The sequence below is a fragment of the Colobus angolensis genome, unplaced genomic scaffold (genome assembly GCF_000951035.1).
Source record: "Colobus angolensis palliatus isolate OR3802 unplaced genomic scaffold, Cang.pa_1.0 Scaffold56, whole genome shotgun sequence".
Lineage (NCBI taxonomy): Eukaryota > Metazoa > Chordata > Mammalia > Primates > Cercopithecidae > Colobus > Colobus angolensis.
Window position 1 is genome coordinate 2,474,359 of NW_012119154.1, and position 16,222 is coordinate 2,490,580.

The 16,222-nt window shown below is 35.1% G+C and overlaps 1 protein-coding gene across 5 annotated transcripts in view; it reads left to right on the forward strand.

The window, feature by feature from the left end:
* Window positions 1–16,222, forward strand: part of RBMS3 (RNA binding motif, single stranded interacting protein 3) — a 760,872-nt gene that overhangs the window by 667,378 nt on the left and 77,272 nt on the right. For all 5 annotated transcript variants that reach the window (XM_011961526.1, XM_011961529.1, XM_011961530.1 and 2 more), the window contains one exon: window positions 13,207–13,317. In XM_011961526.1, coding sequence (XP_011816916.1) covers window positions 13,207–13,317 — 111 coding nt within the window. The remainder of the gene's footprint in view (window positions 1–13,206; window positions 13,318–16,222) is intronic.

The window sequence follows — 16,222 nt, forward strand, 5'->3', positions numbered from 1 at the left end:
CTGAATGGTAGTAGCATCACCCAGTGAATATTTTAGACTAAAAAAAGACAGAAAATGACATGGCATCTCCAATGATGTTTACTTTTGTGGAAAATTGTAATCTCTTTGATTACTTTATATTGCATTTTTGAAACTTACTCTATTATAGCTTGTTAAAGTTATTTAACCGTAAGTTAACTCTAATTTATTTCACAGCAAGATATAATAGAAGCTCAGCATTTGTGAATGAATGAATGAATGAATATTCTTTATTTTAAACACTGTACAGTACCAAAATATCTTTTAAAAAGCTATGAAGGCTGTAACATTGCAGACAGTTTGGCATATGTACTATATTTTGACTCCCTCCCTCAATATTTCAAGTTGACACAATTCTTACTACTAAAAGTATTGCTTTATCAATTTCAAGCCAGCTAAGATAGACTTCTTTAAAAACAGATCAATTTTTGTTTCTAAAAATATATCCTAATATCAGGGTATTCTACCACAGAGAATTCACGTTGTCTATCCATTTAAAACAATATAGTTATAGTCTTTTCACAGTATTTCCAAAAGTTGGATAAGCTGGTGGTGTAAATATTTCCTCGTGGGAACTTTATACAATGAAAAGAAAATAAATGATAGACGCATACTCAAACTAATTGAAGTGGTACTGAATCAACGAGGTGTGTTCACCTGAATCATGCCCACAGCTGCCATTGCTTCATTATTCCTTAATTTAGGGATTACCTCCATTGGCTAACTCAATGACACGTGAGGGTTTCAGATAAGATTGCCTCTCCCTTGTAACATACATCATAAAGACAGCTTGTTTAGAGACAGCCTACCTCCTGCCCTGAACATGTTTTCAAGGAAGTGATCAGGGCTGTTTGTTTTTCTTGCTGTTGGATGTAGTCTTCAGTGAAGTCACAGGAATGGAATGAGAGTGACCACAGTTGACAATGGAGCTATTTCCACAGCTGGCTGCAAAGAGTGGGCAGTCTATCACAGATAAACTAGCACATGGGGATAGAAGATATAAAACATCTGTCACAATAGGGATAAGCAAAAGCAACGTGCCTTTGAAGATTGTGTTTTAATGATGAGGTGGGGGGGGTTCTGTCTCTATAGTGGGAATGAAAGATGTGTTGTTGGTAGGCGGATGATTTCAGGCTTGCTCTTGCCTGCAATAAAGCAAAAGTATATGTTAAAAATCTCTAACAGTTGTCAAATCGCCTGATTTTGCTGACCATTCATTTCCTTGCCTATCCCATGTATAATCTATGAGAAAAGGGAGTGCTAGCAAAAAATAATGGCAGAAAAAAAAAAACTGGTTCTGAATAATTTTCTCTTGGATAACTTTAATACATCAGTATAATTTTGGCTGGAGGCTGAGAGGTCAGAAAACGTGTTTTTGCAATAATTTTCTTCAATGTATTTGCATCCCCATGTTATTTTTTTTACAGAAGTTTTGTAAGGTAATATAAAAATGCTGTGTCATCAAGGCCACATAATGATAAATATTTCAAAGTGAATTCCAGTTAGTAGACATAAAGTCCTATTTGTTTCTGTTAAAGGAGCAGTGAGGAAAAATAAAGACATCTTAGTGAACTATTTTTGGTATAATTATAAGTTTGGTTTCCCACCCCATCTGCCTTTGAAAATAAATTAAAAACAGTAAAATTCACATATACTTTTATTTCATATAGTTGCTATAGAAAAAGAAATCTTTGCAACAGATAAAGGTGATAGCAAATAAATGCTGAATATTCTTGCACAATACAATTCTATATATACCCTGTTACATGACCAAAGGGGTACCACTGTCACTGCTGTCCCCCAAACCATTCTACTCTGCTCTGGTAAGGAAATTGCTGCCATTGCTGCACACTTTGAAATGTTGCTACTTTTCCACCACCCCACCAGCAAAATGGATGTCACATTCCTTGCTCATTTGTTATTAGTCTTTCCACTCTAATTCCCTTGCAGGTGCTTTTGATTAGCAGAAGTCACAAATCTATATCTAGCAGCAAAAGGGTGTAGGGAATGTTTTTAGAAGGGTTTTCTTTTTTTTTAATTCAATTCTACATTGAAGAGGTAGGATTCATATTGAGGGGAACTAATGACATCTGAAGAGTATTAAAAAATAAATTTCTGCATCCATGAATGGCAGAGGTTCACCACAAGAAGTAACTGGATTGGTCAAAATAAGAGATCTTAAAGAAAGAACGGTGCTGGGCACAGTGGCTTACGCCTGTAATCCCAGTACTTTGGGAGGCTGAGGTGGGCAGATCACCTGAGGTCGGGAATTCAAGACCATCCTGACCAACATGGAAAAACTCCTTCTCTACTAAAAATGCTAAATTAGCCGGGCGTGTTGGCGCATGCCTGTAATCCCAGCTACTCGGGAGGCTGAGGCAGGAGAATGGCTTTAACCTGGGAGGTGGAGGTTGCAGTGAGTCGAGATCGTATCATTGAACTCCAGTCTGGGCAACAAGAGCAAAACTCCGTCTCGGGGGAAAAAAAGAAAAAAAACAGAGAGAGAAAACAGATGTAAAGGAATTTATGATGTCGTTCTGACAAGACTTGACTCCTGTCTGAGTTGTTATGGCTGATGAGGGAGAAGGAAACGATCAAGATGACTTCGTAGTTTCTTTGTTATTCGGAGAATCAAGCAGAGAAGAAAGAATATACTCTGAGAATGAAAGAGGAAGACAACATTCAGAGTGAGACATAGTAGTTTTGAGGTACATGGGATTCAGTCAGTAGTTGGAAATTTGGATCACGAGTTCAGAAGAAACATCAAGGCAAGAAAGACTTTTAAAACTTTAATTTTTAAACTTATTGTAGCACTTTTGATTAATTTAATCAAGTCTTAACTGGCAGGAATATTTGGGAATTTTACTTCTAACACCTTATTTTTATGGTATGTATCTTGAGCTAACCAAAATATTTTTCTACTGACTCTTACTATTTTACACAGCATATACCATCTCTTCTAATGCTTGGCTGTCATAGCTATTTCTAACTCATTGGTGAAGCAGATGACGTTATTTGGAAAGAATGGAGGTTTCAGTGTGAAGGCTGCCATGAAAATATGTCATAGGAAAAGAAAGGGAATTTTTTTGTTAAAGGAGATTTTATGGGTAAAGGCAGTAATCCTATGGAGATGATTGAGGAACTATACTAAATATTACTGGTTGTTTGTGACTATAACAAGGAGTCATATTAATATTACTAATTGTTGGTATTCCAAGCTATCTGGCTCTCAACCAAGAACAAACAAAGGACTTAAAATGATAGAGAGTCAAACCAAGAATCTTTTTAGAAGCAATGCAATAGAAAATTCACTCAGAGCCCTGACCAAATGTAGAACTAAGCTTTCCAAAGCTTGTCGTGAATATAACTCAGCTGGGGCTGGCTCTAATTTAGTGGGGCTGGGGTTGACCTGAGATTCTGTACGAAGCTCCCTGATGATAGTATCCAGTCCCAGGCCATACTTTGAGAAACCAGGTAGTAGAGTTTAAGAACATTCTATTAAACAACAGCAACAACAAAATTTAAATTACTCATATAGTATTACTGCTTAGGAGAAATGGCGATAAAATCAAGGTGGAATAAAACATGTAACTAAGTTTCTTGCATAAATCCTGAAGCAAAGAGGACACTGAAGGATAACAAGATAAAGCTGTCTTTTATCACAGCTGGACAGTTTTAAATATGTTAATTGAAATCTTGAAGGCCTCAGAATGTAACTTGTTTGGATGCTAATGTGTAAGTTTTAATCTTAAAATATGCCTGTTATACCAAGACATATTTTATCTCAGCACTAGACTACAGAACATGTCATCAATAGGGTATATACTGAGTTTGAAGCATGTTAGCAATAATAATGCTAATAGAAAGTGTGCTTTAAAAGGAGTAAATTAGTTATTTAATAGGGTCGTGACTTCACACCTGTATCCTTAGAGCTAGTTAAGTTGCCAGCCCTAACCAGGCAAATTCCTAAAAATATCTTAAAGGAGAAAAGAAATATTCTCTGAGGGACCACAAAATAAAGTGCTTTTTGTAGCAAATTGCAGGACAAGGAATAGTAATAGCCAAAACTGAGGTGCCTTGTGACATATTTAGGCAACTTGCACTATAAACGATGGCCACAAGTAAGATAACAGGCACCTTTTCCTCTTGATCACCCCTGTGGTTTGAGCAATGATTTTCCAGGCCAATTCGCCAATAGGATCTTACAAGACCTGAAAAGGATTTGCAACCGGGTCTTTCAGTCTATTTGTCAGTAAGGAGAAGTTTTTAATGAGAAGTTTTATGACAGCTCACAGTCCTGAGTGCTAGTTAAAGCCAGATAAACATTTTACCAGACAAAAGATGAGGCCCATAAATATTCAGACATCTGCTGGGAACCCTGTTTGCCTTATTGTTTGGAAGAAGGCTGGCCTGAATACTGCATCTGATGGATGCTTGAAACTTTCGTAAGTTGAAAATGTCTTTGGAGGTATACAAAGTGATTGCTGTACAAATGAAGAAAGCATTTCTTATCACATGACAAGGTTTGACAAGACTCTTAGGCAGATATATGTCTACTAAAACAGTTCATGGCATAACGAAGTCCTGATTTAAAAAACCTTAACCTACATTTGTGGTGGTACACTTTGGCTGTAATATGTACAGAACATTTTGCAGCATTTAACAGAGCATAAATAATTCTTCCACAGAGTGGAAATCGTGCCGTGAACTCCAATATTAAACTTCTTTGGGTGGGGTGTGGCTCTCAGAAGCCCTGGGATTTTTCATACTAAATGATGAGAAGGTCAAGCTGGCAGTGGTCAGACTGAGATATTGTTAAAGAGAAGCAGAGGAAATGTATGAATGGATCTTTCAAGTCCATCTTTTTGGCCAGAGAATGCTTCTGTTATTTCCATTGAATCTTCTTGTCCAGGCTGAGCAAGGAGCGGCTGTTATTGTTTCACACACCGTTAAAGTCGTCAGAGACCTGGCTGGTGAGCAAGTGCCATTCACCCACTCAGTCATTTAGCACCATTAACTAAGCACCTGTTTTATGACAGACACTGTGCTGAGCTCAGAACCATTAAAAAAATAAATATATAAGGTATTGCAAATGATACCAGTGAATGTAGGATTCAGGAAAGAAAGAAAGTTTGATAATGATCGAAGTATGTGCAAAATGTTATGGGAGAAGAGAGAAGCAAGTGATCAGTCATAGGAGCCTGGGTCAGTCGTAGGAGATGCTCCCCCAGAATGTAGTATTTGATAAGAATCTTAGAGGACACATGCAAACTGCTGTAGAAGCCTAGCAGTGCAGGCCAAGACAGCAAGGGTAAGAGGTAAGACGGGCCAGAGAATGATGAGGAATACGGTGTGGTGGAAAGAGAGGCTTCATGTATATGGGCTGGGGATCAGGCTGGAAAGGTAAATTGAAAGCTTTGTGATCCTCATAGATGATGTGCGCTATGCTAACAAGGCCATCCCAGACCTACCTGTAGAAGCCTCTTTTGAACAGGGATAATGCTGAAACAGAGTAGAAAGCACATGCTTTTGGGTGACCCTACGACTCATTCACCCTAACTGGTTTCTGAATAAGACAAGCGGGAATAGAAAAATGTCTTGTCTGTCACTGAACTGTCCTATCTACCCTTACGCACTTCCAACACATTTAATGTAGAATAGCCATTGACTTAACAGTACCAGTGTCTTAAAAAGGACATTTCCACTATGAAATACGAACTCAGCTCTAGGTTGCACTTTGGGAAAGGAGGTCATTTAATACTGTTTCCCTTATATCCCCACTTAGAACAAAACATAAGGAGAAACTGGTCTGCTCATCTTCGAAGTAATATATATGTATATAGTTTTTAAGGTAGAACAAAATTATTACCTAATCTCGGTATTTCAAGTATAATTTTCTATTATGAAATATTTGGTGGGTAGAGATCAACGGTTTTCTTTCTAAAAGTATAGAAGGAGCTGAAATATATTCAATGAATTCATTTTTAAGTGGCATAGCTTAATAGTCTTGTCTTTGATTTTTTTTTTTTTTTGTCGTGTTGTTTTTGATTCCTTTAAATACATTTTGGAGTGTGCAATACGTGTATGTAGGAAAGCTGTACACCACGGGGGCCCTGCAAAGCGAAGACAAAGGACTATAGTTATGCCATTAATTTTTTCACACAAATAGTCTCATTTTTTCACATCATCTACACCACAACACATGGATTTTTATGACACACATATTTGTGAGTGGTAGACACCCCCAGCTGAAAGCTCCTCATTAGTTATGCGATAGGAATCAGAAGCTGATGAACACAAGTTCACTCTTTGTCACTGAAGCTGTAAGGTCCTTCTGAAGTGGCCTGGGATCTTTCTCTAAATAATATTTCCATTAACTCAGCAGCTATGATCTCCTTAAGTAGAAAAATAAAAGGAAAAAATATAGTAACCCACCTGTGTAAGAAATATATAATCTTAACAGGGTCAATTCTATAATCAAGTGTACAAGTTTAATGACAAAATAATTAAGTGTCCTATTGTATATTCAGTCAGCAAAATCATTTGACCACAGGGTCCTCAAAATCTCAAATTTTCAACTCTCCCTCAATAATGCAATATATTTAAAAGCCACCTTGCTCTATTAGGATTCTAAGGAGGCTACTGAAAACACCAAAAGCTACTGATAAACATGTTTCTGTAGTTTTAGGCACAAACGTCTAAAGGATTAAAATAAGGCATTATTGAGAATCCTAATTATGTACCTGCTTTGGTAAGAAATACTTCAATGTGGCATATTTACTTTATATTCTCATTCAGAATGACACTATTATATTAATAGGTACTTAACCAATAATTGAAACCATTATTCACAGTTGAATAGGCGTAGTATATAATTAGGATTCTTTTAAAGGGACTTCCATGGCTATAACTAATTTGGCTTTAGTGTCTGTTAATATTATAACTTCAAAAATAATACTTCCAGTTACTAGTAACTGAATCAAAAATCAACCTGAAATTAAAAGTTTCATTAAGAGTACAAGGGAAAAAACCCTATGTTTATAATTAATAGATATTCTGTCATTGGGAAATCCATGTACATGTACATATCTCTTCTACATTTATATAGCAATGGAAAATGTCTTCTAAACGTTATGCCCCTAGCCCATAGCTACATATCTCCATGTAGTAGTCCAAATAGCATGCCAATTAGTCTAAGCCTGTCCAAGCGTTGGAAAGAGAAACCCAGCTCTAGTTTGCCCCATTTCCAAAATAAATAGCAAAATAAGTTGGCAATCAAAAATAATTATAAAGCAATTGGAAGTCATGGAACAGTCCTGTTTTCCTTCATTGCACAATTATAGAATTTGGGAAATTGGTGTATATTATAACCATAATCTTGCCATGGATGTAAAATGTACTATTAGTTGTAGGGAACAGACTGTAGATGAATACTTTGTGTCATTTTTCTAGTTACTGCCTTTCAAATTCTTCCTTACTTTGTGTAAATGGAGCTTATGGATATATATGTGTATTAGTGCTAGGGTTTCTGAACCCTAGCACTAGTCCTGGGTTTGCTGGATGATTATTTGCCTTGGGGAACTGTTCTCTGTGTTGTAGGTTGTATAGCCACATCAACAACCACTATCCCCTAGGTGCTAATAGTGCACCTCTGCAGCTATGATAACCAAAAATGTTACCAGACATTGCGAAATCACTCCTGGTTGAGAACCAATGACATATGTACATATGGACACACTTTTTATTCTAATATATATATGTATACATATATATCTTATATAGCATTAGTCAAACTTTTTACTTCAAGCAAATTTTGGATTTCATCTTTAAGGGGATGATAATTGAAGATATCATAAATGCACATGTGTGAGTTAAACTATGGTTTTAAAACTGAACCGCCCTTTGGGAGAACAAGTTTTCTCAGGAGTTTGGAATGATCCGTTTTAACCAGCAATCTCAAAATAACATTTGTAACTCCTTTTCAATTGAAAGTTTTATTCTTTCATCATTCTTTCGGTGAACACTTATGAAGCATATATTGTATACCTCCTACTATAAACAGCACTATAGACACTAGACAGTGGTGAACAAAACAACATAATTTCAACCCTTTTAGAATAAACAATCAAAATCAGGAATATTAGTAAATATTTACCATTTGTCATTGATCTGAAAATGAGTGGTACTGTTATATAAAATTAATTTACAAAAACCGTTTTGAGCAGTTACTGCATGCAGTTCCTATTTGTAGAGATGACAAAAGTTGTGTAAACGTAATGTCTTCCCTCTTGAAAGATGTAATGTGGAAAGAAGCAAGTAGAGAATAATAAAGGGGAGGGAGAGATTAAGTGCTAAAATGAAGTTCTAGGGGCAGTGTGGCTTCTGGCTTACCGTGTAATTTATCATTTCCCATACTTCCAGCATTTGTCAAATCCTTACAAAATGCTTACAAAGTTAAAGGCTACCACCTTTGCCACAGCTTTTGGATTTCAAACATAATTTTTAAAAGTCAGACTGTACCACCATGTTGGTTGGAAATTTATCTATGGAGGTAGATAAGGATTAATGATTGTTTCTAAGAATTAGGGACATTTCTTACTCCTTTTGTTTTTTTCTCCCCACAAAAGCCTTTCTTAAACCCTGAACCCTCATCAAAACAAAACAAAACTACTGGCATCAACAAATGAAAGAAATTAGACATCCCTACATATACTACAAGACAAGGAATGTTGCATGCTAATATTGCAGAACACTGCATTTGGACAGCTATTCCTCAAGTTAAGCTACCTTCATGCCATTTATATTATGGGATCCTTGTTGCTATTAGATATTTATTCTAGGAATATTAAAAACTGGCAAAAATCAGACAGATGAATAAGATAATGAAATCGTGACTTAAAATCACCTTTTAAAAATTCATATATAGTTTTGTGTGAATCACTATAGGCAATAGTATAATACAGATCACAGACATTTTGACTTGAGGCATTTAGATAAGATGAGAAAAAAAGGGATGTTGTTTCTTCTTTATTTTCACTTATATCCAAATAATTTTATTTTTACTTCTCCATTTCTATGAGTTCAAATACAAGGCTACTAAGAGTCCAAATACGAAAGATTCCCAATGTGTTATAACACAAGCCAAACTGATCAAACTGAAGCATGTCAGGTCATCACACTTATTATGGTGTGATTATTCAGCTAATATTTCTAGGTCAGCCCATCAAAATGCAGGCTTAGCCCCTTTGAATGTTTTTAACAGGATATAATGTGATTATCACATAAAAGACCATGTCCTGTAAAAAGACTGGATTCAAACAAATAATTGAGAAACAGCATAAATAAAATAAAGTCACTTGTTTGTGTGTAAGAACTGGAACACTGGCTTTATACAGTAGCAGTTTTTAGACAGAGCAAACTTCTTAAACTTTAGGGTATATCGTCACCTGGAGAGCTTGCTAAAACACAGATTTCAAGGCCTGAATCCCAGAGAATCTAATTTTTGTCTACTGCTGCTACTGATCCACAAACCATAGTTGGGACGGCACTGACCTAGAATACTATCACAGGAATATTAATGCAGCTAATTCTTCTTATTGTGGTTCATCTTCTGGGATTAATGTAGGTGCTAAGCCAGCGATGTGTGCTTTAGATGGGAGAGAAACCACACGTGCTTTTTCCCTGATTCGCCAATGGTTTTGTATTTCAGTTGGGAAATTAAAATATGGAACTTTCAAAGACTTCAAATTTCTTTCAAGCATTGGCAGAAGGTTAACAACACAGATGCTTTTTTGGCCTTAGGTCAGATATATTTACGCCACACATGATGATCTTTGGAAACTTTACCCAAATTACTGTTGAAATTGTTTATTTCAGAACTAGGGCAACCAGATCCACCCTTTGTCTCTTGAGTGAGAGCAGCTTTGTTTTGCAAAGGCAGTGGCTAGAAAGGACCAGACGTTTCCATCAGCTGTTTGGTCATTGTGTTTTTTAGTGGAATTATAGCATTATATAATATTTTTCTTTGCAGCTTAAACATTGAGCAAACCCAGACATCCAGAGATGCTAAAATGAAAAATCAGTTTCTTCTTGCTTTGCCACTTGCCAAGTGAACTCTGTCAGACACCACATCCTGTACATCTCAAGTAAACAAAATTATGCTTAATGCGTTGGCAACATCTGTCACAAACATTCTTCAGCCTATGGCTTAAATGTATTGAGTTGGAGTGGATTTGACAGTTCATTTAGTAAGTCAAAGTTATGGTTACGGGTACTGGCTTTGCCAAACTGACCATAAGGCTTTCCTTTTCTTCTTTTATATTTATTTATTCATGTAATACACAATACAAAAGAGATTTCGTAGTTTTTACTAAGCAAAGTGGCTGGCAAACACCCCCTTTGCTGTAGATAACCAACAGTAAACCTCTTTAAGTTGTCTGCCTCAGATAAAGTATCATTAAGAAAATTCATTTCTCCCAGAAGTTCCTACTAGTTACTTCCAGTTTGCTCCCTGACTGTACATTTCTTCCATTCCCTTAAGATTACAAAATTTGTATTCTTAATAATTTGTGGGATTTTTTTTCACTGAATGTTTTTATTGAATGTGAACAAGACTCTACATTCTTACATATCCTCCCCCAAGAATCCTTATTTTATTTTTTATGTATGTGCAGTAGCTGATCTGCTCAGAAAGAACTGTTCGTTTATGTGCAGTAACTGGTCTCCTTACGTTATTTTCCACTCTGTGCCTAATGTTGCTATTTACAATTCCAAATAATGATAAATCCCTTCTTCCTCTTTCCTTTGATTGTCAGGTTTTTGGTTTATACACAGAAGCAGCACTCACTCTGTGACATCTGTAATCAAATGAGTCCCCAAACACTGCTTTCAAAGAAAAGATTCTCAAAGAAACCAGACAATTCTTCCAAAATTAATTCCAAGTGCAGGCATTCCATCCTTCTCATCATGCATGAATTTTGATTCTGTCACATGCACACCTACCTCATTTGCATATTGCCTTAAAAAAAAAAAAACAAACACATCCCTGGGGAATAAGACAACCTCCAGGGCCTTGAGAAGAAAGTATCCTTACCAAACACAACTGGGTTTTTATCTCTGATTTACATGAATGATCCTTTTTGTGGCTAGAGCAAGCTGTTTAGAATTGAGGTGTTTCTGGGATTGTGACAGTTTCGCTGCATGTTGGAATGTCTAGGGGCAAATATTCTAAAAAGATAACCTGTCTTGAGTTCAAGAAGAGAATTGAAGTCTTGCACCTGCTAAGCATTAGAATGTTGTCAAAGTGCCACTTTTTGGTTAAAAAGAAATGCTTCAGGACTTCCATCTTAACTCTGAGGTTATTCTATAATTTATCCCTAGGTGATTTAAGAAGAACCCTAGTTCTTCTTAAAGTGTTTACTTCTGGTCTGGCACAACAAATACCTGAAATGAAGGCCAGTAAGTATTTTTTTAAAAAAGGAAAACAATAAAGATGCTTTTGTTAAAAAGATTCAGGCAGCAGAAAGAAAAGTGCTGTGTCTCTGAATTATAATTAAGTAAAAGCTTTTCTTATGTTTCTCATTTAAGAGGCATCCTGATGAATGACAATTCACAGAAGCATCGAGAAATTCAAACAACACAAATGCACAATTGTGTATATTTACAAGCTACAGACCTTTAAAATAACAGACATGTTTTCTGATTGATTCCTACTGAAAAGTCTAAATGTCTTTGTGAACAAAGCTGGCCCTGTGTATCAAGCATTTCCAAATATTTGGCTCACTTTCTATTATCTCTGAAAGTTAATGGGGAGGAGCCCATAGGGAAGGCAGAGTGATAGCCTGATCTTTTTCACAGATATAATCAGGAAGTTGAATTTTGATAATACCAGGAAGACTTGCTTAGTTTGAGCAAAAGCATTTTAGGAAGCACTTGCTGTGGGTAATTAGTTTGGGTGCCAAGATCTGGCCATCTACATGCATCTGTCCAGTGAGAAAAATAATGTTTAGGGAAATAATTTATTCAGATACATAATCATTTTATCATAACTGGGTATTTAAATGGGTTGTTATAAAACATGTTTCTACTTTTATCAAAATCTTTAAATAAACATTGAAATTATATACTCTCAAAGATTCCATCCAATTCTAGCTTTTTAAGTTTGTTTTTTAAAAATATTTTTTCATTCTCCAAGTTAATTACTACAAGGAAAGTAGCAGAGTAGAGAAAGAGAAAGGGAAGGATAAAATGACTTAGCTCCATTCTTCACTCACCATAGGACACTTTGCATATGGATGGAAGTTTTTAAAATGTCTGTAATTTCTTTTATCCCCAACAACGATAATAAATCAAAAACCATATTATAGACGTCCGCTTTTCTTAACATCTGATTTAAAAGTTAACACTTACTTTTTTAAAAAAATTGTGGATAGACATAAAAATTTGACCAGCTTTAACAGAATTTGGTATTCTGTCTTGTGTCTAAAATATAGATAGATAGAAAACAGGTCAAAAGGTTAGGAGAAAAACAAATGGGAAATAGTAATTTTGATTTTTAGTTTATCAATGATAGATTTTAATATGTCCTTCAAAGAAATCTAGTTCAGAAACCCATGTGGGTCAGCATTACCCCTCTTAGCAGTAGATTGCATTGGGGTGACTAAGAATTATCTATGTATTAATAAATAATAGATAAATGACATAAACCAAATTTTATCAAATAACAAGAAAATTAGAGAATTTCCACTAATGTTCATATTTTTCAGCCAGAGAAGTTTATATTTAGAATAATGGGCTAATAATAATGGGATAATAATAATAATAATAATGGGATATAGATGATTTAATAATAATGGGATAATAATAATAATAATGGGATATAGATGATTTAATGGGATATAGATGATTTATTTCAATACATTCTACCTCAAAAAATGAAAATGTAAGTAACATATTTTAGATACATCACAGGTAAATTACCTCAGAAGAAAGGAAGTTGTTAATGGCATCTATTCAGACAAGCACAAAATGACATGAATGGACATAAAAATTATATACAGTGGAATTTAGCCTTTTGAGTAAAAAAGTAAAAGCATTTGATGTTCACACATTTACAGTTTACTGTTTATTTGTAAGAAGTCTCCTTCCTTGTAGGATACGTTTTCAAATGGACATTGTATATGCTTGTAGGGTGCTGTGATTACACCAACCATGGACCATCCCATGTCAATGCAACCAACCAACATGATGGGCCCCCTGACACAGCAGATGAATCACCTTTCATTGGGCACAACAGGAACGGTGAGTTGAAGAGATTGTTTTGTTTCGTTGAACTTTTTTAATCAGATGTGATATTCTCCATTTTTACTGGCATTATCAGTGAAACTGTGTCTGTACCGTATTCATTAACTAACACACCTTTCAGGTTTCAGTATGAACAAGCTACATTCTGCATGTATGTTCAATTCCAGGGCACATGTACTCACAGTGGCAAGACTAAAGTTCTATTGTGTCATTCAGTTACTTCTTGTTCTTTATGGTTCAATGTACCAGATATAATGTCTGTTTTTGGAAAGGTGTCCTTTTGCATGCACCTGCAAATCTAGACCCTGTGACTTAATATACTCAATCCTGGTTTTCTCTTCCCAGCTGCTTACCAGCTCAGCCACGAGATTATTACCAGGTTATACGCAAGTGAGGGGCCATACCTATGACTGATACTATTCAATCAATAAAGAGTAATTGAGTAATTGAGCTATAATTGAGTTATTTTAATCCTTCTTTTTGATATGTTGATATAGATAATGTTGAAAAGAAGGAAGGGAACCTAATGTGCTTGATTTTTTTCTTATAGGTTATGATTAGCCAATAGTTTTTGACTAGCCTTCTTTCTCCTCAGAACAAAAGTGTGCTGAAAAATGCCTATTGCAGCCTGGATTTTATATCAATGAGGCATTTTAAATCATGGGAAAAACTTTATGTTTGATTTTTTTAAAAGATAATTCCCCAAATGTTCAAGGAGGCAAAAGCCTAATACAATCTAGAATACTGAAACTTCATTAATTGCCATTACAGAGAACAATGAAACCATGAAACCTAACCACTCATGTGACACCTTCAGTAACAGTTTTATTTTGGCAAATGTTAGTGCAGATAATCTTGTCATTTAATAAAACATAGAAATAAAAATACATTTTTTTGACTGAGGTAGCTTAAATATTGTAGAAAGAGCACTGGACTAGGAGTCAGAAATCCTAGATATAAAACTTGAGTAAGCCCTGTTGTTTCTGTCAATTTTGGGGAAAGTAATATTTCTAGTCTGAACTTTTTTCTCTATCTAGTTGAAGTATTGAACTTGATCATATATGGGGCCCTTTCAATATCCAATTCTATATTTTTAAACCTATATGTCTTATAGTTACCACCTCTGTGATTCTTCGTTAGGCTGCCTTCTTCTCCAAATATCTACAATATGCACACTAGCTGTGTATTACTCCATAGCAATGGCTTGCTTGCCAAATAAATCTGTTGACTCATGGACTTTTAAGAATGTACGAAGTTTCTGTCATGTCCACTGAGGCCTCACAAATCTGTCCTAAATAGGAAGAAAGTCAGTATAATTTAATGGAAAGAGCCACATTATTTCAATAAAGAAATTTTAGTTTTAGTAACATAAACAAAGTTGCAGAACCTGTAAAAAGCAGTTGATAGTACCTTACCTGTCTGAATGCTTGGGCTGGATCAAATGATCTCTTAGGTTTCTGACCTACACTTTTAGAAGTCATGTCTAAGATATACTTAACTATATGCTGTGGTACAGCTAATTTTCATCATGGAGATACAGCTTGAAGAAATATTATATTGCTTTTATCAAAGGATTATTTGTAATTATTTTGTGTGTTACTAATAAGCAGGTCCTAGGAATAGTATCAGAAGGCCTGCAGTTTCTTATTTTTATTAATACATTATAGATTTCCTTCCATATCAGCCTTTGTGTCCTTCAGTGATCGTAAATTCTGAATGAGTGATGTAATGTAATTTTACTGTATTGAATAACAATCTGGAATCTGACTAAAGAGAGAATTATAATGCAAAACATAGAAACTCTTTATAATTTTTACTCATTTGGTTCAAAAGTAAAGCCAATTGACTTGCTAAAATTTAAGTTTGCAAACTAGTAGAAATATAAGAGCTAGTTAACTAAGTGTATGACTGAATCCTTTAGGGAATTAAAAAACAAGCTAGAAGACACAAAACAGACTCAGAATTATAATAGTTATTGAATCGATAACATATATTATGATTTTGTATTTGAGTATTTCAACAAGAACACATTTGTAAGGGACCATGACTTTTAGGCAGCTGGTAATAGCCAAATAATTCAATAATAATATATAACATTCTCTTTCTTAGAGAGTAAAAGTTTTAAGTATGTGGTTTATTATTAACATCAAATTTCCACTAGCTTTTTTTCTTTTCATCCTTTACATTCACACTAAATAATGTTTAGACACATTATAATATTTGTGTTACTTGATGTTATGGAAAAGTGTAAAATTTAGTAAGGTTTTGAAGAGGTAGAGAGAAAACAGAATTACTTTGTTGATTCATTTAACAAAATATAATTAAGTGTCCTTGGCGTCCAGAATACTGTTACTTTGTTTTCGTAGACTGTCACTCTAATTCTTTGATATTGACTTCATAGATTCTTTTTATCTGAATTTTGATTGGCATTTGGAGTGACTATTATCCAGTTGAGGATGATTTTGTAAAATCAGATTTTTCTACCTTATTGCATCTTTCCAACATTTTCATTGATGGGCAGGAACCCTGGCATAATGGAAAGATCAGTCAGCTTTGTTTTTAAACTTGAGTTCAAATCCTGGTCTTGCTCCCTTGTTAGCTCTGCATGTTTAGGTGGGTTACTTAACCTCTCAGAACCTTTGCTTTCTCATTTTACGAAATGGGAAAAATAATGCTTGCATCCCAGAGATGTTGTGAGTGTTAATGAAATGACAATATGCAGCATTCCTTATACAGTATGATTCCCAGTATGTGCTTCTCAAATGAGCTGCTCATACCCTTCACCTCCAGTGGCTTCTAACTGGTGGGAGTCTAGTTTAGGTAGCCAGAAGTGATGTAGCACACTGTAAAATCCATGGTATAACTCACCTGCACTATTTCACTTGTTATAAATAATTTCTTT